Source organism: Cydia pomonella, chromosome 12 (genome assembly GCF_033807575.1).
Source record: "Cydia pomonella isolate Wapato2018A chromosome 12, ilCydPomo1, whole genome shotgun sequence".
NCBI classification, from domain to species: domain Eukaryota; kingdom Metazoa; phylum Arthropoda; class Insecta; order Lepidoptera; family Tortricidae; genus Cydia; species Cydia pomonella.
This window is the reverse complement of record NC_084714.1, coordinates 901,524-928,974: the sequence shown is the minus strand read 5'-3', so window position 1 is coordinate 928,974 and position 27,451 is coordinate 901,524. Positions and strand designations below refer to the sequence as shown.

The 27,451-nt window shown below is 35.9% G+C and overlaps 3 protein-coding genes and 1 long non-coding RNA gene across 6 annotated transcripts in view; 2 read left to right on the top strand and 2 right to left on the bottom strand.

Moving 5' to 3' along the window:
• The window catches only part of LOC133523241 (uncharacterized), a 321,866-nt gene extending 319,596 nt beyond the window's left edge, over positions 1 to 2,270 (top strand). Inside the window, exon 2 of the long non-coding RNA XR_009800204.1 lies at positions 2,200 to 2,270. This is a non-coding gene — a long non-coding RNA (uncharacterized LOC133523241). The remainder of the gene's footprint in view (positions 1 to 2,199) is intronic.
• LOC133523223 (uncharacterized) overlaps positions 1 to 27,451 on the bottom strand; it is a 524,757-nt gene that overhangs the window by 260,082 nt on the left and 237,224 nt on the right. The window lies entirely within an intron of this gene.
• On the bottom strand, positions 7,417 to 9,325 carry LOC133523219 (uncharacterized). Its single transcript, XM_061858696.1, has 2 exons — positions 9,240 to 9,325; positions 7,417 to 8,757 (listed from the first exon to the last, which is right to left on the bottom strand). The coding sequence occupies exons 1-2, from the start codon at positions 9,277 to 9,279 to the stop codon at positions 7,631 to 7,633; spliced, it is 1,167 nt and encodes a 388-aa protein (XP_061714680.1). The 5' UTR covers positions 9,280 to 9,325; the 3' UTR covers positions 7,417 to 7,630.
• LOC133523218 (uncharacterized) lies at positions 13,030 to 17,657 on the top strand. Its single transcript, XM_061858695.1, has 2 exons — positions 13,030 to 15,193; positions 15,910 to 17,657. Exons 1-2 carry the CDS (start codon positions 15,160 to 15,162, stop codon positions 17,172 to 17,174), a joined length of 1,299 nt encoding a protein of 432 aa, XP_061714679.1. The 5' UTR covers positions 13,030 to 15,159; the 3' UTR covers positions 17,175 to 17,657.

Here is a 27,451-nt window from a genome sequence, read left to right as displayed (position 1 = left end):
GTGTACCGACTAATATTCCACGCCCGAGCGTTTTGCCGCAGCGTCATTTCTACAATCATCCATTTTGCGGACAGACAGTTCGTAACCCTTATTCCAAACATATAAGGTCCATCTCTGGTCATTTAAGCTGGCTGTTTCTAGAACGGTCTAATTTCGAAAACACACCGCAACTCCCCTGCGCACGGTCGGAGTAACGATAAATTGCTATTATGAATTAGTGTACGAGTTAGTATCCAGGGACTTTGTACGTGATAATATTAAATTAGGTTATAAATATTAGGAGACAATTTCAACGTCGGTATCTTATTTTTCCTGCGTAAATTGCGCGTTTATCATATCTTGAGACAAGTAACATAGAAATAAGAAATACTTCGTTGAGTCATTCTAACAGCGAACTCACAATGGTCTTAAGCGCAATAGACTTTACACAGGCGCTTAAGGGCCTTATCACACTTGCGATTTGCGAGCGAGTTGAAAGCGAGGCGAGCACGCAGCGACTTCGCCGCGAGCACGTAACGAGTTCGCCGCGAGTGCGTGACGATTTCGCCGCGAGCGTGCAACGAATTCGCAGCGTACTCGCGGGAAAATCGCTGATAGTGACCTGAGTCTTGGACAGTCAGTTACAAAATGGATTACGACGAGGAAACACTTCTGTTAGCTTTATTGCTTCGGAGACGTAAGAAACAAAAACAAAGACAGAAGAGACGGTTTTGGGAGGATCCATTTATAATTTAATCGACTGCAAGAGAGTGACTACCATGTTCTGTTTTGCAAACGAATTAAAAATAATCCCAAAAAATTTCGTGCCTACCTGCGAATGTCAAGACTTACATTTTACGAATTGTTACAAGTGATCCAACATGACATGCTTCCGCTGACCCTCGTAGATAATAAACGTGATAGATAATAAACTAAAATGGGTAGAAATGAATTTTGCTGACGAATATACACCACGGCGGCCCATTTCTAGTCGCGGCGAACTCGCTGCGCGCTCGCGGCGTAATCGCCACGCACTCGCGACGAACTCGTTACGCGCTCGCGGCGAGATCGTTACGCACTCGCGGCGAACTCGCTGCGTGCTCGCTTCGCTTTCAACTCGCTCGCAAATCGCAAGTGTGATAAGGCCCTAAGTCTTATGCCAATATCCACCATATTGAAATGCTGAGCTTGCAAGATTTGACCCGACACATACATACAAATACAAACATTGCAAGTTAAGTAAAAGCTTGTAATAAAATATGTCCCGAAACACTAAATATGTCCACAGTTTCGTCGTAATTTCGTTAACACCAGCTACTAAATCTACTTGGTGCTACACTAAGATATTAGTGCGATGAACACGTCTACTGCCGTAGACACACACTAATCACATTTACGGGTTTGATGTGAGCTAACATTGTGTACCCCAGTCAACTAGGAGCTTCTATAATGAGATTTTATTTTCCAGTTTTATACAATGATATAAATAATTAAAATAAAAATAATTTAGCCTATATACGTCCCACTGCTGGGCACAGGCCTCCTCTCATGCGCGAGAGAGCTCGGGCTATAGTCCCCACGCTAGCCCAATGTGGATTGGGAACTTCACATACACCTTTAAACTTCTTCGCAGATGTATGCAGGTTTCCTCACGATGTTTTCCTTCACCGAAAAGCTAGTGGTAAATATCAGATGATATTTCGTACATAAGTTGCGAAAAACTCATTGGTACGAGCCAGGATTTGAACCCACGACCTTTTTTTTTTATACAATGACTTGAAATAACTTCAAAGAAATCTACAGCTATCGCCTGCAGTATTTTCGGACCGATACGGCCTTCAAACCTCCAAGAAGAGAACGTCGTCTCATCTTAAAGGCAACGTACTAATAACCGCTTAGTGAACAGTTTTGAATGAACGGTTCACGGTTAGTTTCACTAGATTTGAATCAACTGGGATATGAATCGTACATACCCTTATAAAATGTTTTTTTTTTAGCTCCCAATATTTGCACGCAGTTACATGCATCTTGTTCACGGGTAACTGGAGATAGCGGGTGGGTGTTAAACAATATAAAAGGTAATCACAGTTCATATCCCGGTCGATTTAAGTCAACCGCTTAATTGCTTACCATTAGGTGATTTGTCTGTTTATATATTAGTACCTGGGCGACCGAGCTTAGCTCGGTTATAACTATTTATTGTAATATGGTGGTGTATAGGTGATAATCTTAACTACATTTTTTACTAAATTAAACTTGTCTAAAACAATAAAAATTAAAAATTATATATAAACTTGAACATATAAAAAAAAAAACAAAAGTTAGTCACCGGGCGAGATTCGAACCCGTAACACTCGTTTAGCAGTCCGCGTCTTAACCCGCTGGACCAGACGGACAGTGGTCGCCAATACGAAATTAGCAACCATATTCTGCGTCGAAAGAAAAGCGCATGAAAACTCGAATACACGCGTTTTCCCAAACATAAGACTAATCTAGATAGATTGTATACCCCCAAAAACCCCCACATACCAAATTTCAGCGAAATCGTTAGAGCCGTTTCCGAGTTCCGAGGGGCTTATATACAAGAATTGCTCGTTTAAAGGTATAAGATGTATGCGAAGGCCTAATTCGTGCTGGCGTCTTTTGCTAGGTATCCGGGCTAACGCCTTGAACTCCTAGGCCATCCGCCACAGCAGCGTGGCGTCTTTGACCAACTCTAAGGGCGAGAGTACGTGCTTGCAGTATCATTATTCGCAGCCGCACAGCTCGCAATATTTAGCCAAACACAAAATATTAGGCATAGTGGCCGAATAGGCCAAATACGGAATAATTGCTGAATATTCGTGGCATCTCTACTAAAGACTACAAACGGAAAAAAAAATAGCATAGAACATTGGTTGGTATACCAAATACCTACCACCAATGTATCTACTTATACTTAATTACGTCTTGAAATTATGGAGTATAGTTGTAGTTATGGACTGGGTGGTTGTTTTTTTTTTATATTTTTATACCACGTCGGTGGCAAACAAGCATACGTGGTAAGCAGTCACCGTAGCCTACGGACGCCTGCAACACCAGATATATTACATGCGCGTTTCAGACCCTTTAACAACCTGTACATGTACATTCCTTGGTTGGTTGGCTGGTTGTACGGTTCCTTTTGCTAATGACTCCAAATAGATGGACTCTTTGACTGGTGTATTATGTTAACATCATCGTACTTTATATATGTATGTTTCCGAGATTCTGTGTGGTTTCTAGTCTATGATTTGTAGTTCTGCGGTGGGCTATATGTAGTCTTGCGGTTATTCGATTGAGATGAGACGTTGCCAGGGATTCATAATGAACTACTTGCATATATTCATTAATTACTTTTATACTACAGATCAAAGAGATCTATATACGTACCTATTAAATGTGATCAACTGATCACTTTTAAACATGGTTAACCAAAAATACGTAGACAAAATTTGTAACTGCGGTATATTTTTAATAAATTTTAAAAAACGTTTAATATTTTGAAGATAATATGTTTGGTTTTAGTTATATGATTGTAGTTATTTTTGTGTTTAGGGTTCCGTACCCAAAGGTCGATGATATGAAAGAGTCTGAAGACCTGATATTATTCTCGAAGAATCTTCAAAACTATTTTGCTACGAGACCCTTTTACAGTCTCGATGATTATTTTTGGTAAATTATATGACTAATTATTGCTTTTTATTTAATTTTAATGAAATATAGTTATTAAAATTTAATAACTAGCTTGACTTTATGACTACTTCATATATTTTATTTATTTATTTATTTAATCTTTATTGCACAAAAGAAAAAAAAATCTTATAGTACAAAAGGCGGACTTAATGCCACGAGGCATTCTCTACCAGTCAACCTTAAGGCTAAGCAGAGAGATTGAGAGCGGTGCTACAATTACAATAGCAAAACAAATCAAACAAAAATACATAAAATAACATATACATATACATACATAATACACACATAAGTACATATATATATATATATATATATATATATAAAAGACGAAACATATGAAGCTAATAAATAAATACATTAAGAATTTTTCATTCTGCTAGCAAAGAAAGCACGTAATGATTTTTTGAAAGCGAACTTATTTGGCGCATTTTTGATGTAAAAAGGAAGTCCATTCCAAAGACGCGCAAATATTTCGCTGTTTTAAGTTTATTTTTATCTTTATTTGAGTTAAATCTCTGAATGTTGTTAAAAATCATTATGAAAAACATATTTTTAAATGTTACATCCTTAGGTTAGTTAGGATATTTATCGGTCTTTTATCAAATGTTATTCTAAATTTTATTTTGAATGTTATGCATGATTTAGGCTGAGTTTATTTTATTGTATAACAATTTGCATGATACTTGTATCTTATAAAAGCAAATAAAGAAACATAAACATAAAGGACCCGGGTACGTCCTTAAACTACGTCCATAAGAGAGGTAGGTATGTGCACTGTGAATGTCATCTCGCTTTGTGTGGTAGGGCACAGCACAGCGGATGTCATTCCAGATCTAGAGCAGAGCCCAACTGGGGAAGTACCTTCACCTTACAGAACACCGCAGCCAAATAACACTAGACCCTACTCATAGTGTTGCGTTCCTGCCGGTAGTAAGGTTGCCAGAGTTCAACGGGGTTGCGGAGTGTTAGTATCGGCAACGCGCATGTAACACCTTTGGAGTTGCAGGCGTACATAGGCTACGGAGACTGCTTACCATCAGGCGGGCCGTATGCTTGTTTGCCACCGACGTAGTATTAAAAAAAAGGGTGAAATGGGACCCTATTACTAAGGCTGGTTTTATTGTCATGCGGACCGTAAGTACGGAGCGATCCGCACCGAGGATTTGTATGAAGTTCATGTCCGCGCGGACCCGTACTCTAAAACGCTCCCTGAACATAATACATAGTGGTCCGGTGCGGAGCGATCCATACTGACGGTCCGCATGACACTAAAACTAGCCTAAGACTCCACTGTCCGTCCGTCTATCGGTCCGTCTGTCACCAGGCTGTATTTCATGAACCCGGTGAAAGTAGAATTTCCGCTGCCTATATCAACAAATACGAAAAAGTACGGAACCCTCGGTGGGCGACTCCGACTCGCACTTGGCTGGTTTTTTATAATATTCGTATAACAACTGCAGTAAATTTAGTAGTCTGATTCGTTACTTTTGACGCTGACTGTACTTAGTTATAAATAGTCCGTTCGCGTCAAGATTTTAAAATGTTGCCGCCTTTTTTCCTAACAATAGTTTTTCAACAATAGAACGCACATGAAAACCACGGAATGCATGGTGCTAATGGCCAGAATATTAAGTGTTGCCAGCGTTCCAAAATTCAAAAAAGCCCGTTAAAAAGATAACTGTTTAAATTGCGAGTACAGCTACACCAGTCGTTTGGCGGATTGCCAGCGCAAAAATACAGACCACTTGCTAAGTAGACTGATCATGAACCAAGTCTTTACATGAGCATGTGAAACAACGCTCCAGAAGTATGTGACACCCGGAAATTATTTTTCAAAAACAGACATATCCCTACATTTCGCGTTCAACAGAATGTGTCACAGCATAATTGTTCTAAAATTCTACATAAAGACAGGCCACTTTGATCATGAAACCGATATTAAATTAATATTGGAATCATATGAGTTAAATAACTGTCATTAGCGCGTTTTTTTTTTGCCTAGATTTGACTATCTATCAGAAAATACTTTTGACGCGAAGTCCTATCCGTTACTTTTGATGGTGATTGTACCAGTTATTAATGTTTTCTGACATTTCTGGTATATTTCATAAAATAATAAAATTTCGATTTAGGAAGGGCAGAAAATGTTTCCAAATTAAAATCTTTATGAATTATAGCTTATTTGGTTATCAGGTATAGCAATCTGTTCAATATTTTAGCGATTAAGGAGAAAACATAATACTTAAGGGGGAATTGTGGGATATTGAGATCGCGAATGCTCTCATTTCAGTTACGTCCACACTTACGATCTATAGTTATATAAATTATTAGAACATTGGTTTCTAATAGTGTTAAACATTGCAATATTCAATGTTTAGTAATAAATGTATCTAGTTGTTTCAGGTCAAATCTAGTTTTACCAGGCTTCACCCAAAACCAGCGTCACGTAGTGTGTCCTAACTAGGACTAACTGTCCATAGGTTACGGTAACTGCTTACCATCAGGCGGGCCGTATGCTTATTTTCCACCGGCGTGGTATAAAAAAAACTTTAGGACAGCAAGCTGAGTGAGGACCGATTAGCGCAATTTGCTTTGTTCAATTATATACTATGTCACTTTTTTGTGCTAATAAATATCCTAACTTTATTTTAAAATTGAGTTATATACAATCGCACAACGGCGCCCGCGATGTAATATTATAAAAGTATAAGAGCGCCCTTAGGAAGTGACCTCTCGGTCTTCTTAAAGCTTGAAGCTGCGGTGTCTGTGAGTGGAAGTCTGTATTCAGAAATGAACACAAATGAAAAACATTTTGTCGTAAGCCATTGTTGCTTCAGTATTTAAACGTCTTTTTTTAACGTCTGTGTTTTCAAGCTTTGAAAAGATTGTTTCAAAAGAAGTACGGTTTCATTCACAGGTCTAAAATATAATGATGCTAAGCTTAAAGATATTTAAAGTGTGCAAAAAGGAAGCCCTAATGTAGATAAACATCTCATAAGTGCAATAGAGACACACGAGTCTCTCGTAAGATTTCTCGTTTTTCCTGTGTTGCTTTATGGTGCTGAAACGTGGACAGTAACAGAGAGCGAACGGAAGCGCATTGAAGCTTTGGACATGTGGCGATGGAGAAGGATGTTGCGGATATCGTGGACTCAGCGTCGCACTAATTCTCCAGGAGCTTAACGTTACACAAAAATTTAGGCAATCGGTCACTCTCGCATCCTTAGTTACTTCGGTTAGGTACGTTACGCGAAGGGAATTTGACGCCATGGAGATACTGGTTGTTCAGGGCAGAGTGGATGGCACAAGACCCAGATTGCGGCCCTCAATGCAATGGACCGACCAAGTGAAAGCTCTTACCGGGTCACCTTTAAATCTGTGCGTGCGGCAGGCAATACATAGAGAAGCATGGCAACAGTGAAAAAGACCGTACAATGACCGCAATGACCACGACTACTCTGACAGGAGTATACGACTGAGAAGAAGATATAAAAGAGAAACGAAGAGAGTAAAAGAGACAGACTACAAATTAAAAAAAATGTGGCTATGTATGAGCTGCGCTGCGGCCGCCGATTGAATGTATAGTTCGAGTCATCCACGATGACGCGCAGATTTGTCGATCTAACCTTTAAAAACATGACATTATGAGTTAAGGCACGCGTCTTCGTTAATGACATGATCTATAACAAAACGTAAAGTTAGCAGATTGGAAAATAAAAAAGCTTTCTTCTATGTCCAATTTTATAGAAATGTTATATATTAATCATGATGCTGTCACACTTTATGCTTGCAAAATCTTTATTTTCGGCGTTTTCTTTGCAGACAATTGAATATAATTTAAACCTAAACAAAACTTCTTCAGAAACGATAAAATAAAATATCGCCCACCACATCTCTTGAATACAGTTTTTTGAATCATTGCAAATGTCATGCGGGGTTAGCCTATAAAGTATCTATCTTTCTGACCCTCCGTTTCCACTCTCAAAGCCTCTCTTCGCTTACGTTCAAACTCCAGTGCCCTTACATAGTTCACTACCTCATTAAATTCCACTCGAATCCTTAACAATCTTTCATAAACCTTTATCAAATACATTACTTCATCTTCATATGTAAATTGAACTTTAGTCCTACGAAATTGTGCCATCGCAAAGTACCCACTGTAATACTGGTGTTTTAAATTCTTTAGAACAGCAATAGAGTATCCTATTTGGTATGTAGTCACAGTTGCGTATCTTTCCTTAAGATTTTGAGCGTATATGAACTTATACTGAGCACCATAGATGAATTGTGCCATGAGTGTCAGAGCTCGTTCTAAGGCTCTGCGATCTCTGTAATATAACTTAGTGGCTAGATCTACTAATTCAAAAGGCACATGATTTGTTATATTGTGATGTTGCGCCAATGCCTTTAATTTTATTTCATTGTGTAACTGCACTCTCTCTTCTGGCGGGTCTCGTCTATATGGATATTTAGTCGTTGTCGACATTTGTCGGCGAGATATATTCAGACTCTTAGTTTCATCTGTCCATTTTTGAAATACATCATAAAGTTGGTTGAACCGTCTTGTGGTTTCGTTAAACACGTCTTGTTTAAAGTCCGGCTTGGTCTGTATTGGCTGTTCAAGCATTTGCTCTAACTCTAATTTATTTTCAGGGTTTTTGTAAAGTTCTTTGTAGATGTCTTCTGTGTCCTCTTCGTTTAGCACTTGAATTTTTGAATGAGGCATGGGTGCTTGAGGTGTGGAGTATTTTTTATGAGTTATAGCGTAATTTCGTGTACGGATGGAGCTTTGAGCGTAATTTCGGGTGCGCTGGGGCGTTTTAGCGTAATTTTGCCGTTGAGGGTTGAGCATGGGTTTCTTGGGTATTTCATCATCGAGCGATTTGAGTAAAGAGGGGTTAAGCGTGCGAATTTTGAGCATCCGGGGTTCGTTAGTAAGAGTGTTATTAGAGATTGGGTGTGGGGTTTTCTGGTCGAACACTGGGCCAATGACGCTGCTGAATATATCGTCTATTTCTGTATTAAACGTATCCAGATTGTCTGTGCTGTAGCCAACGGCAAGGACTGGAAGAGAATAATTAGGAATTATACAATCTAAATATAATAAATATTCAAAGAATTTGACTGATGTTCGTGTTAGCAAATTCAGTAGTATTGATCTAGTTAAGTCTTAATTCAATTTATTTGGGTATGTGAGGAGGTTAGTATATTTCTGTGAGCTATAGGTTATTAATTATAAACTTAGTTTTGTACAATTATTATATATTGAACTGGGTATTATTATTACTTGTCCTACAAATACCGGATGATATTAAATATACAAGCAAATCTCGCCCTTATGGTAAGCGACAAAGTGGGACCTTTGACTAGACTTCAAGACTTTATTCTGAAGCGTTTGACATCAAAATCAAAGTGATTTATTAAGATTTAGTTAGCGGAAACCGTTTTCTCCCGAAATGGGAATTTTATACAAAAAGTACAGTTATTTCGTTAGGATCGCAAAGCTATTCTTCCCTCTTAAATAATGGTCTTAGTTTTTTACTTACAAAGTAAAAATATCGAAATAACTATTTGACAGAGAGACATAGCTCAGTCTCTCGCACGCAGTGAAATCTATAATCTTTTCAATCATGGCCATCAAATTTAATGAGCGAATAATTGTACCTGAGTATAATGTATGTATAATTACCTACATATATAGTTAAAACTGGTTTTAACACGGTAAATAGGTATTTTCAAGTGTTACCCTAATTATATTACTATTAGAAAATGCGCATGAGTAGTTACAGTATTAAATTATGAGTTTCTTTTCTCCAGTACCCAAAGGTTGTCTGGAAGAGATCGCTCTCTAGCGATAAGGCCGCCTGTTGTTTATCTATAACTTCATGTACCTATTACATATTTCCATGTACATTTATTCTGAGGTTGTGCAATAAAGACGATTTGTATTGTATTGTATTGTACGGTCGAGGAAATTGATTTTTTTGCAACTTGCGGTTCAAGTAAATTTGGTTGTACATACTTATGCTAAGATTACCGAGCTAAAGTGAACCGTAAACTGCTAAATAATCGATTTCCTCGACCGTACACTCAGCAGCACATAGGTATGATATCTTCTGCATGTAATACCTAAGCATAAATAGTTTTAAACTTCTATACATAAACTCGGTAAAAATCTGTCTGCAGTCAAAATAATCTTACCATGCGCTTACTTTCATAATCATTTTCTTAGTAAATTGAAAGAATTTAATTGAAGTCTTTCTTGGGCCTAGAAGAGCTAAAATAATTGTTTACCCGAATTTAAAATGTCGTGAGATATACCAACATTAAGCTACTTTCATGAAATTGTACATGTTTCAGAGAGCCACCACAATTCCCGCCTACAACGACAGCGCAAGGCCTCCCCCAATCGGTACTATCGGCGCGCGCGAAGCGTGCAATGCGGCGCGCAGTAATACGCGAAGCGCGGCCATCGTGAACGCTACTTCATGCTGTGGCGTGAAGAAGGAGTATACCTAGGCTCTCCGAACATGTGAGCCGTGAAATCAGCTTAGGTACGCACTTTAAGATACGTCAAACATTTACTATATATACGATATGGATTAAATATGTCAGTGTTAAGTGACATTTCTTCAACACAAAAACGTAACTTTTGACACTGATATGTCCAATCCATATCGTCTCTTTAGGAAAGTTTTGACTTATCTAAAAGTTCAAATCGGGCCGTTTATGTTAGAATTATTTATGAATAAATACATGAAAATGGAAAAAAATAGCCAAGAAAAGGTACAACTAAGGTCAGATTAACCCAACTTACCCGTTTGTAGTTAGACCAAGCCAACTCTGTATGAACTTTGCAATAAGAAACTGTGGAAGTGTAAGCATAAGTCTCAAATGTGTATGAAATTATGATCGTTGATACATAATGACACTCCCAAACTTTATTCAAATTAAATATTTATGAGAGTAATCTGTACAAATGTCATTTCTAAACTACCTAAACAATTACATTTAAAGAATTACAATGAAATGAAATGAAATGAAAATATTTAATTCAGACACCAAGTATCCATATATGTAATACATTAAAATTAAATAATTAAAATCACATACCTAATAATTAAAATACAAAAAAAAATACAAAAATAAAGTATAAAATAAAGAATAATAAAACAGAAAACAAAAAAATAAAAACAATAAAAAACAGTCAGTCAAAAACGCTCGCTGCATTAAGGCGTTGAATCGCGATGGATAACCTCTGCACCAAGAATGACACGGAGCGGGGATCAAAGCCTTTATTTTTTATTAATGATAGAGTAGGCAAACGAGCAGACGGATCACCTGATGGTAAGCGATTACCGCCGCTCATGGACACCTGCAACACCAGAGGGCTGCTGTATTTCGTAAACGGTTCCCAACCTTGATAAACTTTCTAGCCTCTCTTCTCTGCTATCTTGACTTTATTCTATCAAAATCTGTGGAGTTTTCAGATTTCAGGTAACCAAATGGGAGACGCCTAATTGGACGCCGTCCTAAGGTACCTCTGGAACGACGTAGTAGCTCAAGACCTGCTCAACCTCGGCCATGGCGACTGGCGAGAGCTATCGCAAGACCGAGAGGCATGGCGCGATCTGGTGTCGGAGGCCAGACTCACTTTGGGACGTGTTGCGTTACCGTAGTAAGTGGTGGTATTCCACCTGCCGCTGCCCAATTTCTTTGTCCAATGAGCATTGTGATTCACTATGTCATTAAGCAAAATGCGAGACGCAAATACACATTGGACAAAGATATTGAACAGATAGAATACCAGGCTGGTAGTAAGTAGTAAGTGACCCACTGCCGACTGCCTGACCAAATCACTAACATCTCATAAAAAAGTACCCAACTGCGTCTGTCTGTTCGCGATAAACTCAAAAAGTAATGAAATAATTTTCATGCAGTTTTTACTTATCAATAGAGTGATTCTTGAGGAAGGTTTAGGAGTATAATTTGTTAAGGTCCGGGCGAAGTCGAGGGGGGTTGCTAGTTTCTTTAGAGTAATTTGTATGAAAATTTAAATTTCAGACGCAAGTCAGCACGGATTCCTGTTAGAGGAAGGACGTGTTTTTTTTTCAGGGTGTTTTGGGGTAGTAATAGTAATTTAGAAGGTATGAGTTGTTAATTTTTAAACGTGCAAAACAAGGACACCATGTAATATCGTGACGCACTGATATTTATATAAACCAGCATATTCCTTTTTACCATTCAGCAAGTATTTCGTGCCGTGAACTCGAACATGGCGACGATAAGCCGATCTGATAACGATCGCGCGGCACGCACTTGGTTAATATCGATCGATTGTAAGCCTATACTTATATCTCACTTATGTATACTTACTTAAACAAGTACATACATACAGGATTAACGGCTTCCCAGCCTAGTCGTTGATGGCCCTGCCTTCGATGGAGGTCCTGGGTTCGAATTCGAAAATAATGTGTTTATCACAGATACGAATAGGTATTGAAGTTAGAAGGGAACTGGGGCTAGCTTCATATATATTTAAATTGGTACGAGGCAAGTTGTGCAACCCTGGAGTCCTGGCAGAGGTGCTTTTGAACGTACCAGATCGGTATTGAGTGCGAAACGTCTGGTTGGCGTAACTGGTGACCGAAGAGCTGGCGGCTTCCTCGCACCACGTATCAGTATTGCGATACGACGAGGTAATGCCGCCAGCATCCTTGGTACAATGCCTCAAGGGCCTATTTTAGATATAAGCTAGTTATAATAATCATCTGTATATATCCATTATGTATATTGTTATTGTAAGTAGGTATTTGTTTGCGAGGTATTGATGTTTTCTGTTTTTTTTTTAATGATATAGGAGGCAAACGAGCAGGATCACCTGATAGTAAGCGATTACCGCCGCCCATGGATACCTGCAACACTTAGATGGTTGGCAGTCCTCAACTGTGCATCTCTCCATCTTCTCTTCTTAGTAAAAAGACGTACAAAGCGCTGCAAAGTACTCCCTTATGCTTGTAATGTATATGATATTAACTAATAGCCCCTGTTTGGCCTATTTTGACAGAATGGTAACTACCAAACCCTACACTGAGCATGGCCCGACATACTCTTGGCCGATTTTTATTATCTTGGGAATACAAATTGAAACTGACACTTCATTCGGTTCTAGTCTGATTTAATTTCTTGTCTTTTAATTATTTATATAAGAATTCAAGTCTTGGAGACCCTCTATATCTCTAAGGATAATTAAATGTTTTTTTTTCTCTGACATTTAGAGACTTACATCTCTAAAGTTAAAAATTACTAAAAGTATTTTTTTTTGTATTTGTTGGTTTTATTTTTTTATCATAGTTTTTTTTCTGTAATTTGACATTTAGAGACAGTATACATCTCTAATAAAGTTTGTTATTATTTCATCGATTCCATATTTGTAATTGTATTTTGTAATTTTTATTGTTTGTAAAAATTTACATGCAAAAGTGCCCCTGTGGCCTATTTGCTGAATAAATGTTTGATATTTGAAAGAAAAGGGCCTCGTAGATGCGACTTCGCCCACGACTAGATTAGGTCACGTCACGCTACACCGCCGCTGAGCAGAGTTGGACATGATTGATCTCTACAGTTTTCTTACGAATCTGCTATAATAATAATACATTCTTTATTTCGAAGCACGTGACTCCATAGGTGTTAGTGTACAAATTCGAAATTAGAATAATCAAAATATTGTTAGAGTCGTTTCAATCGTCGAGTGCGAGCGTCAGACTTTAACTCTCATTTCTGATCTTTGTGTTGCTTAAATGCCATGATTCCTCTATAGACATTTGATCGTCAGGAAAATCAAGATCAATTGACATTATTTACAAAAAAATTCAAGTAGCCAATTTTATTTTATAAAGAGACCTATCTTTTGCTCGCAATTCTGCCTAGAAACAAGATTTTCGTTACAAAAATTATCCTGCCCTTCTCCGGGACTATTACCATCTTATATGCCAAATTTCATACATGTTCATTGGTTCCGGATTTTAAGTGTCAAAGGGCAACAGACAGATACACAGACAGTCAGAATCACAAAAAAATATATACACATTGCTTCCGAATAAAATAGCATAGGTCAATTTTTGGCATTTTGGCTAAATACTGAACCCTAAAAATAGGTGTGTTTCACTCTATATAAAAAGGAACAATAAATATATTATTGATCGATGTAAAGATCAAGGGATAAAATTAATAAACAAAATATACCTGGATCATATATCCTTATCAGGTACATATAACTCTGATGCAGTATAACTTGCATTCGATCTAATCTTTCAGCCTAACGCTAAGGTAGTATAGCAAAAATACCTACTATAAAACAACTTTTGATATAACATTTACAGGTTATTATTTGCTACGTGCACTGTCACGCCACCTAGCATCCGCAAATTTAGCGGAAAACGTCAAATCACTATATCTTATAAAACGTCCCCCAAACTCAATAACTACTGAACAGATTTTCATAAGGTTTTCACTTATCGATATAACGATTCTTGAGGAAGGGTTAAGTGTATAATTTGTTAAGGTTTTTTGTAACGTTGCTGAAATACGATGTTTGCTAACGATGTCGAAAACTCTGCCTAATCCGTTTTCATTTGAGCTACAATAACATTAATAACACAATGTATGGTAGGGTTGTCTCTCTTTTGTCTACAAAAAAGTCCGCGATGGTGTATTTTTAACATCTAGATAAAGATCACATAATATGTGGTATTTCCAAAGCTATTTACATGAATACAGTATTAATAATTATCAAAGTAAATAAATTAGTTATATTAAGCATTTTATACAGATTACAGTGGTATCTTAAACCATACAATTCAAATGAATATCTCAGGAGTTATGGTAAATTAAAAATAATCCATTTCGTGCATATGTATGAAAAATTAAAGACGCTAATCTTTCTTAGTGGCAATTTGCTATACTCCCACCATGCCCTTTGCACGTTGCCAATATTTATACACAAATTTTTGATATGTGAGCATCGTCTTACATTTATTCTGTTTTTCCTTTCTAGACTATCATGTACCAAGGTTGTATAAATACTGTCTATTATAAATTTCACAGTGTATTATTATTTATTATTAGTATTAGTTCGCTGTAATGCTGTGTACATTTTTTGAATCAATAAAAAAAATAGAGTATAGGTAGGTTAGCCAAATAAACATTGTTATACACACCCCCCTAAAAATATATCGTTATTTCTTTCCTAAAAATTTTATCACTATTGCACGCTTATTTCGCTTTATGTTGCAGATTAGTAAGCTATTTAAGATGAAATAATAATCATAAAAATTCCCTACAGTGCATTTTATTTTAGAAAATGTTCAACCAGACACGTACTTTTTAAAATTTATCTATATTTAGACAAAATATACCTAATCCTTATCTGTTATCTGTTCATATGAGCTGGCAGTGTGTGTGGCTATGTGCCAACGAGTTGTTTGCGCATTCTTGCTCTGTAAGTATATTGGTTGTTTTGATATGTATATTGTTAAGTTAGTATCATTTCAGTTTTACCTCTACCTCTCAGTCGCAGGCGTCCATAGGCTAAGGTGACTGCTTACCATCAGGCGGGCCATATGCTTGCTTGCCATCGTCGTGGTATAAAAATAAAATAAAAAGTTTTGGGATTTCCTAAGTGTGACTTGGGTTAAAAGTAACTCAATGTTTATTCGTTGTTTTAATTGCATTAATTTTAAATTGATCTTAACAAGTATTTTTATTATTCGATTTGCATATTTCAAGATATCAGCGTTCAAAATTCTTTCTCGTATCCTTATTGTTATTTTTTTAGGGTTCCGTACCCAAAGGGTCAAACGGGACCCTATTACTGAGACTTCGCTGTCCGTCCGTCCATCTGTCACCAGGCTGTATCTCATGAACCGTGATAGTTAGCCAGTTGAAATTTCTACAGATTATGTATTTCTGTTGTTGCTATAACAACAAATTCTAAAAACCTAATAAAATAAATATTTCTTTCCAATCTCGAGGTTCTCATCCAATCACCGAAGTTAAGCAACGTCGGGCGGTGTCAGTACTTGGATGGGTGACCGTTTTTATAGATAATGGTACGGAACCCTTCCTGTGCGAGTACGACTCGCACTTGGCCGGTTTTTTTAAGTTATTCAAATATAACGTCTTATTGTAAAAGTCAATCATTGTTTTTTTTTTCAGCGTTAATTGCATGCTCAGGGTATGTCCAAGAAACGTCTAGCAGAAACAAAAACACGGATGAAAACTTAAAGAATACACAATCATATCATCGCATTAACGGTCCTAAGTTTATTTCACGTAAATTCACCACACATTCACTCTATGCTTTTAACAAAAAAAGTCTGATCTCCCACAAGGTTAGCAGCACACACAATTTTTCAACTCTGAAAACTCGAACGCTTAAATATCCCGTGTTTAATTCTCGGACACTCAACCTTCATAAGCTCAATAATCATACTACCCAATCCCCAATAGTCAGGAGTCGGACACTCAATTCTTCGAAACTTAACACTCGGACACTCAACTATGATATGCTCAATCCTTATATACCTGAAACGCTCAACTCTACCACGATTAAACATAAAAAACGCCATAATCTAGTTTACGATAAAATTCTACAAGAATGGATAAAAGATCCAATATTAACATTACCTGATAATGATTTAAAAGACCCCCGACGCTCCTTCAACGAAGGACTGCACGATCATAAAAAACGCGTTAGTAAAAATAAAGAAGAATCAAGAAAACGTTCTGAAAATGTCAACGATAATGACATCATTCTAAATAATAAATATGAATTAGACAAATTGCGGGTCCATGAGCCACCTTTGCCAAATTTCAACGAATCATACGCTGATATCGCTGCAAAAAAACTAAACGAAATCAAGTCTGAACATTTGAAAGTAAAATTAGAAGAAGAATTATCAAAATCAGCTCGTAGATTCGATACAAACAGTAGTGATGACATTGATGATAGTGACAAAATCACACCACCACTGAAACCAAATCCATTGGATAGAATATTAGATCTCATGGACCAGTTTATTTTTCAATCCCATCAAAAATTGATAAATGGACAGTTGCTCAGAACGAAGTACGTAGTGTACGTGAAGTATAAAATCGGTTATTCGTTTTCGTTGCTCAGGATTTTAAAGCAACAGCAGCATAGGATATATTCAAGCATGCACTTCTATCGCTTTTATACGCCGAAAGTTAAAGGTACTTGGTATGACACGTCATTCGTTGACGTTTCGTATTACTTGTCCCTGTATGAGAAAATGACACGTCTGGATGATGATGTCATTACATTAGTGAACTTATTGTGGCAGTTGGAAGCGGAACGTAAGAAAGAAGCAGCGATAGAGGCAACGAAATTCCCGAAGAGATATAAAGCCACGCCTGGTGAACGTATTTGGTGGTGGGACACGGTGCGAGTGCCATATTGAATGAACAATGCACTCTGAAACATAAAGAAGTTAAGAAAAAAAATGCTTGTCGATGTTTTAAACAAACACATTTATTTCAAGTATCAAGGCACATAATCAGTGTGTCATATCTTAATATCGCATACTCAAAATTGTAATTAAATTCAGATAACTAAATAATTTATAAAGCATGTACATACATACATACATACATACATATAATCACGCCTATTTCCCGAAGGGGTAGGCAGAGACCACGGATTTCCACTTGCTACGATCCTGACATACCTCTTTGGCTTCCTTCACTTTCATGACATTCCTCATACACGCTCGTCGGTTTAGGGTGCTCTTGACCTGGCCTTTCTTCAGGATTTCCCCGATTTGATCAGAGAAAGTCCGCCGAGGTCTACCCCTTCCAGCTCCCTCTTCTACTTCTCCCTTATACACTCTCTTTGTTAACCTTCTTTCTTTCTTTTTATAAAGCATGTAATTGAATAAAATCGTAAAAGCCTGTAAAACGCTATAGCAATATAACTTGTAAAATACATTTTTAATTTAATAACGCTATGGGGGTTCCTGAAAACATAAAGGTGTTTAAAAAATCTGCTAAGTTTAATAGAACACTATACAGATTGACCTTAGCCATTGGACACACCCTGAAATCCCACGTAGGGTTACTTCTCAGGAATGCTCTAGACGTTAATATTTTTTTAATTAGAACAAAAGTTAAAAAAATTGTTTTTTCGAACAAAAGTTATTTGCAATAATCGACAACAAAAAGAATAAGAATAAGAATAATATTTATTTCAAGAATTTGGCATTACAAGACCAGCAGTACATTGATCCCCACACTAGGCTCAGCCTGTCACGTGGGAATCTCAGAGAAGTATCGAAATGGTGCGGTTCTCATTTTAACAGAATACATTATTGTTAAAGCTAAATTAAATAAGATTTTTTAATTATATGACTAACTATCAAACTAAGCACAAAAACAGTTAAAAAGGTCTCAGTAAGTTGTATGTAAGTGAAAGTGTTTATGTGAGGGTATGTGTGTATATATGTGAGTATGTATGTATGAATATGTGCGTGTGTATAACTACGAAATGTGAGAGAAAACAAAATAAAAGAAAAGTAGCTGTAGAAGTTATTCATCTTTCGGGAGCAGACGCAATTGAATATTGTCGTCTACTACAGTCATTTCAAAATATCCTCTGACTCATCATAGTTCCAAGAAAGTAGTAGGAAAAAGAAACACACTGTGTTAGTCTTTGGCAGTGTTTTTGACAATTTGTTCGAAATAGGGTAACGGCGGCTATTAACGCGGGTATCAAAATCGACGTCTAACACCGCGGTGTTTACAAATACTCATTTTGCAAGCAAACAGATCTATTCCCTAAGAAATAAAGCATACACAAAACAAGCTCATTCATTGGTCTATCGTGCCCATTAGTGTGCATTTGTGTGAGTGTAACAAAAAACTCGCGATTCGTCAGTTTGTGCGACGGCGGCGCAAGAACCGGTTGTTCCATACAGACGCGTGACACCACAGGTAAGTGCACTCCAATCTTACTTAGTGTTTTACGTAATAGTTATGGCAAATAAACTAGTGCAATGCCTTTTAAGAGGTTGTGTATTGTTTTCTACACGATTTTGAATTACTTTTAACTTAGTTTTTGACCGGGAAATACGTTTAAAATTGAAAATAAAATACAGCGGCGATAGGCGCCAATTATTTCTGTGGTAAGTAATTCCGTGGTATGCCACGGTAATAAAAAAAGTGGTAGTTTTGTTATTTACTCTTTAGTTTTGGTACAAATTATCAATTTTATAATTTCTTTTATTTATTCCAATCTTGATCTATTCACGCTATTAAAGAGCTATTTCCGTGGTATGGAAAGTATTCAACTAACCCTTAATTTTTGACAAAAACTTCAGCACCGTTTTCCTTGTTTCTATGGGAACCCTTAATCTGTCAACTTTTTTTTAATTTTGAGTTAAAACCTAAAACTTACTTGCCAGTTATGTGATTTTGTCTTTACAAGAAGCTTGTAATATACGTGTTTGATTTGATTTGAAAAACCATCTGTGTTTTATTCTTTTTATGGGTCGGAATTAGGTTTAATTAAACTCCAAATTAAGCCTATTACCGATGGTATGATCAGATTACCCTCGGTAATAGAATGTATAGAAATCTATTACCGACCCAGAGAAATATCGAATGGGTCGGTAATAGGCTCTTAAAGAGTTATCTATTACCGAGTGACTATTTGGTATTGTATTGAAATATCGCATTTAGGGTACCGCAAGTACAGATTTCGTTGATAAAATTTAGACTTCAGTTATCATTATCAGATTTAAATTCTTCTGTTTTCTGATTCAGTTATTACTCTGACAAGGAAGGGTACCCAACTGCCGGACAGTTCCGATTAATTTTTTTTTTATATAATTTTATTTATACAGTAGTCCAAAATCTCAGACATAATTTTTTTAGATATAAGAATCAGCAATAAGAAAAGTACTGTGATTTGTTAATTATAAACGGGTAAATTATAACACATAATATGTGAGAGACTTTATTTAACTTAATTACCTTATCAAAAATATTAGAATTAAAAATTTTCATGTTTTTATATATAGTCGAAATTTTATGAGGTGGACGTTTACCATTTCACTGTGGTAAACTTTCACTCAGGTAGTAAACGTCCAGCTTATAAAATTTTGACTATAATTTACGCTGTGCCTTATGAGAAAATGTTACTTACTTGTTTTGTGCAGCTAATTGTCAGTAAGACACATTCTTATCAATCTTTATAGCATTTAAAAATTACTTTATTTAATAATAGGCAGGCCTATTTGTCATATACGTCCTTAGTAAAACTTTACTAACAATATTTTTTGTTGTTTTACATGTAAAACATTCAACTTATAACTTGTTATACAGGTACTCGTGGGTACTTGGTAAGTTAACTATTTAATAGTATTTGATTGTGCCAAAGTGTAATTATAATCTCTTCGAATATATCTCTTATTTTTAAACATACTCCTATAGTTTTATTTTTTATTTTTGTGTCATTATTAAACTTAATGACACAAAAATAATATACAGAACCCACGTCGTTATTATTGTTTTAACCCTCGGTATTAGGTTTCGAATTTTGAGTTTGGTTTCTATTAACGAGTGCAGAAAAATCATGCCAATTGTACCCTCGGTAATGAAAGCTCAATTCGCGATAATAGAATCACAGCCTGGCCCTTGCCACGGTAATAGAAGATTTGGTCATTTTGGCTTCAAAAAATATTTTAATACATATAATAACCCAAAATGAATCCAAAAACGTGTGAAACGGAAAGTTCATTAAATGCTCTGATGAAAAAAAAATATTCCTGGCTGTTAGACAGCATTGATACCCTTAATTTTTAGATCTCTTTTGAAAAGTTCCTTAACTACCACGGTAATAGGTGCCTTTACCCTATTTGATAATAATGACAATTTTTAAAAAGTCAGAAGATTCTTAGTGTCATAAATAAAAAAAGATAATCAAAAAGGTCGAAGAAGGCTCCATACCCACTCACATGATTCCGATTTTAACGAAAGGTGCCCTGAATTGCTCTGCCATTTCGCAGATACGACGGCACAGTGTCGTGATATCTTCAAAAATCGATAACTTTGCTTCTGCTTAAGCATTTGGAATAATTCTTTCGGTTTTATAATGGTAAAGAAACAAAGAAATTTATTTTCTTACTTTAGCTATTTGCTGTTATAATAAAAATAATTATTTAAAATTCACGAAGTTTACCCAAAGGAATAATTTCCGAGTTATAGTAGAAAACTATTTTTAATAAAAAATCTAAATCGATAACATATCTTTTTTTTAAATTCAATTTAAAGAAGGCTTAATAAGCTTTTAATTGATACTAAACACCTTGATAGCTCACCTATAAAATTGCAGAGTAAAACTGATTCAAATTCTGATAAGGAACTTTCGAATTGCTCCACCCGGCGTGTAACTATGTGCTATATTCGTGATTTTTTTGTGGCTAATTTCGAGACTGAAGTACAAAAATATAGTAAATAACCGTTTAAGACACTAATTACCTTGAAATAAAATACATAATTTATGTAATTATGACAATGATAGTGGCTTTATAACTTAAAATAACAAAAGAGTATTTACATACCTACTAAACTTTGGTGTTTTTAAAACGGCCGATCACCAACAACCGAACTAACTTATAACTACACTAACACGTATAATATATACACCATAACATACACTTTACAACAAATTAAGCACAATAAGCAAATAGTAACTATTAACACATGAAATTATACTGATTACAAACGTAAATAAACAAACAAACTGACCTGCGCCATGTCAAAAACAAAGATGGCTACCTATTTAGGTCGGACACACAACAGTCGCGCGGTGCAGATGTTCAACAGAAATACCCCAGGATCCGGGCAATATAGCAAAAAAATATTAGTAAATAGAAATTATAAGTAAGTAGTAACAAACACCCCAAAACGCGTATGCAACGTCTAGTGTACCACATGCCTTACGATGTACAGAAATGCTTTAAGCAACCAGAGTTGCTGTGTTTGTACTTACAATTTTCCGTCACATGGTTTGTTCGCTAATCCTGGATAATACACAGTGATTTAATGCATTTTATTGTTTATTAATGTAATTTAATAATCGAACTATTTAATGACTATAGGTTGCTCAAGATATATTTGGTAATCATAGAAATCTAGGGCATTAAAATAGGAAACACGCTAAAAATCTACAGAGTTATTGGTTTGAAGTGAGATTTTATGGTCATCAATATTAAGTAGGCCTAAAATATAGTTTTAATCTAATAGACCAATAAACGCGGAGTAATTTAATATATAATACTAACAGAAATATGTAAATTTGAATACTTACGGCATTTTAAAACACGCCAACTTTTAACACACGCACTTTTCCGAACAACTTGCAAAATGACATAGATAAAAAATACTGTGGTTATGTCTATGTGGTTGAAACATTTTTTAAATATTGTCACGTTGGTATTCTGTGTTTTAATAATTGTTTACACCATATCTATGCAGCCCTTCACAGATAAGAAATAAAAAACCGCATACACTCCGTTCGCAACTCGAGTTGCGACGATCATTTTAGAGGTGCGAAATGTTGAAACCTTAGTTGCTGGAATCATGTGAGTGGATACTATTCTTTGAGGATATTACCTTAGTAGCTACTAACACATACAGGCTGCTCCAAAGTAAAAAATGGTAATTTGTTAATTTCTTCGAAACCGCTACACCGGCTGTTATGATACTTTGTACACTGGTTCTAAATACCCTAATGCATATGTACATTTCGGCTTTGTCCAATGGCTAGGGACACACTGTATAACCCAGTACCTAATGTTTCGGCATTTTCCTTATCCAGAGTACTAAAAATAAGGACTAGTGTTTTTAAGTTTCACCTCTAATATGGACATGTAAAGTCAGACCAAGCTAAGTTGGCAGAGATTTTGATATCCCAGACAGTGCAAGTGTTATTTTAAACGATAAAGTTCTATGAAATCATGAGTAGGCCATCAAAATCGTAGCATAGCTTGATCTGACTCTAAATCCCTAGTTCAAGTGAAAGGTAGGGATATATGTCTATAAATGTCATGTAGTAAAGTGTGGACGCCAAATGGGACGTCTATAGGCCACGTCAAATTTCGCTTGTCGAATAAGGTTGCGTTTCCACCGGAGATGTGCGAGGATGCGTAGGGTCGAGTTTGTTAAAAACCACTACACGCTGAGCAAGAAAAAGAAAGGAAGTGATTCTATTGGTTCGTAACAAACAAATCCCTCGCTACCCATCCTCACACATCTCTGGTGGGAACGCAGGCTAAGGCTATATGTCTTCGGTTGCGTTTAATTGCCCCGGATCTTTTCATAAATTTTGTATGGGTGGCGGCAGATACAACGTAGACATATTATATTTTTAGAGAATGATCCGAATAAGGGCATAACATAACTTCAGAATTGGCTACTTGACAATTTTTTGGAAATAATGTCAATCGATCTTGATTTTCCTGGGGATCAAATGTCTATATAGGAATCATGGCATTTAAGCAACACAAAGGTCAGAAATGAGAGTTAAAGTCTGACGCTCGCACTCGACGATTGAAACGCCTCTAACAAAATGATAATGTGATGTGACGTCACATGGAAGATCAAGAGAATGGCTATTTTGACCCTGAAATATTGCGTTTATGTATATAGTTGTCATACAATTTATTTTTCAATAAAATGCAAGGAATTTAATAGTACCATTTTCTTTTTAATTTTGAAATAAAAATAAAATAAAAAATTTCAGACTGGAGCCTTGTAATTTTTTATAAACTTTTTTTATTTTATTATTATTATAGGACATTATTACACAAATTGACTAAGTCCTACAGTAAGCTCAATAAGGCTTGTGTTGAGGGTACTTAGACAACGATATATACAATATATAGATATTTATAAGTACTTAAATACATAGAAACACCCATGACACAGGAACAAATATTCATGCTCATCACACGAATAAATGCCCTTACCAGGATTTGAACCCGGGACCATCGGCTTCGTAGGCAGGGTCACTACCCACTAGGCCAGACCGGTCGTCATAAATCTCAATGTGTCTTTTTAAATTCCACTTTTTTTTATAATAGATGGCTCATTTTCTATCTGTTTATCTAAATTTTGTTATAATATTCAACATGTGTCAAGTACCCAATCAAATTGCCGTGTGGCTTCCTAAGCGAGTCCTCGTAAAATGCAAAAACAACGCTAGGATGATGTCTTCTGTTTTAACATAACTAATTTATTTTATTTTTAACATTAAAACGGAACACCATAGATGGTGCAGGACGGAGTGCAGGCAGACCGAAAAGCAGATGGCGGGACAACTTGGACGCATTCTATCCAAAATGGTGGGTCGAGTGGAGAAAACGAGGGGAGAACTTAGTCCAGCAGTAGGCTAACAAAAAGGAAAAAAATAAACATTTAACACGCTGGTCTGTCGCCGACAAAAAAATATAGAACATGCCTCGTCTGCGTGCGAGAGGTGATAAAGAAAAAATCGTGAAATAAAAATGGCCGCTAATGCTCGACAACACGGAATTTGTCATTTCCGCACGAGCCCGTAATTGGGCCATAGTGAATGACGGTTGTTAGTACTTAGGTCATACTGAAAGTTATTATAATCTCTAAAACTGCAGTAGACATTTTATTTTATAACTTTATTTCTTTATCCTTACTGACAATATATATAAATTTTCTTTACGATAGAGTCATCTTAAAACAGGGTCCATTTTTCCACAGGTACTTTTTGTATGAATATTTGGGCCCTCGTGCATTTTGTATGTACCTATTAAGATTAATGTAGGATTTTTCTTGACAGATTTGGATGCCTATGGTGGTCTGAATCTGCTGCTGCGCGGTTTTTCTACTTTTGTTATATGTTGTGTTCTATATTGTATCGATATGTTAACAGAAGTCGATAAGTGAGAAATCACTATGACAAATCAGAAGCGCCACGAAAGTGCCGATTTCTGTACATTAGGGAGAGAAAAACGCTCAGTATAAAGGTTTTTGGAAACCAACGTTTAATGATAAATATCCCAGTGCTTAACTGTCACATATGCTAAAGAAAAAGGCGTCCAGCGAGCTATGGAGTGTAAAAAAGGAGCAAAATCTCTATGTATGAAAAGTGTCCATCAAAAAACATTAAATAGGTGCCGCCACAATACACCGAAATGAAATGTCATATACCTAGTATTTTACGAGTATATAGATGCGCTATACGCGTGCATCTGTGAGGGATAGAACGTATACAATGCGACAAAATTAAAAACACGTTTTAACATTCTTGACAACATACCCAAAAGCAACCTACGTAATTTGGTCAGGTTATTTGAAAGGCTGCAGAAATATCTGACACGATCTTATTTGTAGAGCCATAAGAGCGAGTCACATATTTTTGCGGCCTTCGAAGAGTAACGTATTATTGAAAGTGACTGTACTGAAAGTAAATTCTATGCCCGTGCCATGTTTTAGCTAATAAATAACTGATGACTGTATTTGAATATTAAACGAATAATATTAGCATAAATCTGGCAATCTCTAATGATTATATCCGGTTATGCATTTAATTAGGGTGGGTAATTAATATGTACGTCGACAACCCTATTGTCACCGAAGCGTGAACTAGTATTTTCATCACATAGCGAGCTTCCGTCTCAGAAATATACTGTGTAGTGTAAATTATGAAAGAAAGGAAATATAATGAGGCCAGTTTAAACTTACTTTGAGACATATCTAATCCATATCGTATCTTTAGCAAATGTTTGACGTATCTTAAAGTTCGAATCGGGCCGTGTATTGGCGCTAGTGAGAAGCATCGCAAGGGCGACTAATATCCCTTAGATACAAAAAAAAAGTATTTATTCTCAAACAATTAATACAGTCCATATTTGTGAGTATCAGCTCACAACCTATGTTATGTTACCTACCGCACAATAAATTACATAAATGAAATTAGGTAACTTACACACTTAAGATTGCTGATTACCTCGGCCGATTTACCGAACTGCACGTTTGTGAACATACAATTCGATAAATCGTCCCAAAATACCAGAATCTAACCGCTCGACTATTATTTTCAGGATCCCGTGGGTGCTCCCGCGTATACGGTGTACCACTGATGCTTTCTTTTTTCACATAATATCATATAAATCATCTACATGTGCGCAAACAAAGATTTCAAAAGTAAAGATAAGCCCGTTAATATAATTCCTTATTCTCGTTTGGCGAGCCTCGGTGGAATGCTACAACGCGATTGGTTCATGAGTTCGCATCTCGCACGCGATTGGTCGCAACTATTGCACGCTTTGCACGGCGGTGTTACTGACAGCTTTGTGAGCTGCTCACAGAGCAACTAGTTTACGATTGTTAAATATGTACCTTTTTTAATGAAATAAACTGATTTTTCTTTATCTAGGTACATCAGAACGGCCTCCCTGTATTGTGTTCCCGGGAATGCTATGTACGCGAAGTGAACAAAGCTTACCGACAATGTATCCTAATAAGCTAATTAGGTACCGATGTTCTACAGAATCGTTTATTTGTGCTAACTACCCTGTATTTGTACCTATTGTTAATTATTACACTAATAAAATCATTTACTAGTAAGCATTTAATTTCTAGATCTTCTAGGTTTTTCATTAAAATATTAAATAAATACACCGTGCTTTTATTGAATTCCGTTAACTTCGGGATATCGGTAAGTACGTTTAAGGAAACTAAATAGCATAGTTAATTTTGTGAAAAAAAATTTTTTTTTTGTTTTTTTTTTTTTTATAAAAAGTAATTAAATGTTGCATATAGTCAATGTCATTTTGAACATCGATCGTCCGAGATAGTACTTACGTTTAGTAGCAAATGTATGAACTTGTACTAAACACTAATCAAAATGTAAACAGGCCCTAAGGCAAGTTTACACACTCGTAAGGGCTTTATAAGATAAAAATTAATTATTGATTATCTCCAAAATGGAGTTAATTAGAATACCGGTGTCATTGAGAAAGTTACTTAATTTAAGCTCAGGGATGCATCCTTACAATTAACGGAAAAAAAACACGGTGTATAAACTGTGTATCAATATTTTAAAAGCAAGTAAGTTACTGTTATGATTGTTAAATAATAATTAATTTAATATGTTAAAATTAATATATCGGATTCGTTTACTATATTATAATATCGTTTAGTAAAATATAAAGTTAAAAATATTTCATTATAATAATATCGTTTAGTAAAATATAAAGTTAAAAATATTTAATTAAGATAAATAAATTCAGCGAGGGGAGACCTTCTCCGGGGGACAGACCTGGGGGACTTGTTGTAAATGGTTTTTTTGTTAATTTATTCTGTTAGATTTAATTTAATTAAGTTCTCTATATTTTGGTGAATTAAAATATAAAGTTAAAAATATTTAATTAAGATAAATAAATTCAGCGAGGTGAGACCTTCTGCGGGGGACAGACCTGGGGGACTTGTTGTAAATGGTTTTTTTTTTGTTTATTTATTCTGTTAGATTTAATTTAATTAAGTAACTCTATATTTTGTTGAATTTGTTTGTATAAGTGTATTTATACTGAAATATAAAGTAAACATATAGATTGCGAGATAAATAAATCATATTATGGATGGTAGACGACCTTCCTCCGTTCAGGTGGTGACTTATACTTATTTCGCAAAGTTTTTTCTT

What these genes read in the sequence shown, in the direction of transcription:
- LOC133523218 (XM_061858695.1), top strand. Translation starts at nt 15,160, where the DNA reads ATGTGCCAACGAGTTGTTTGCGCATTCTTGCTCT. An exon ending in TGTTTGCGCATTCTTGCTCT is followed by an intron (nt 15,194 to 15,909) that starts GTAAGTATATTG and finishes TTTTTTTTTCAG; the next exon opens with CGTTAATTGCATGCTCAGGG.
- LOC133523219 (XM_061858696.1), bottom strand. Translation starts at nt 9,279, where the DNA reads ATGTCTCTCTGTCAAATAGTTATTTCGATATTTTTACTTT. An exon ending in TATTTCGATATTTTTACTTT is followed by an intron (nt 8,758 to 9,239) that starts GTAAGTAAAAAA and finishes ATTCTCTTCCAG; the next exon opens with TCCTTGCCGTTGGCTACAGC.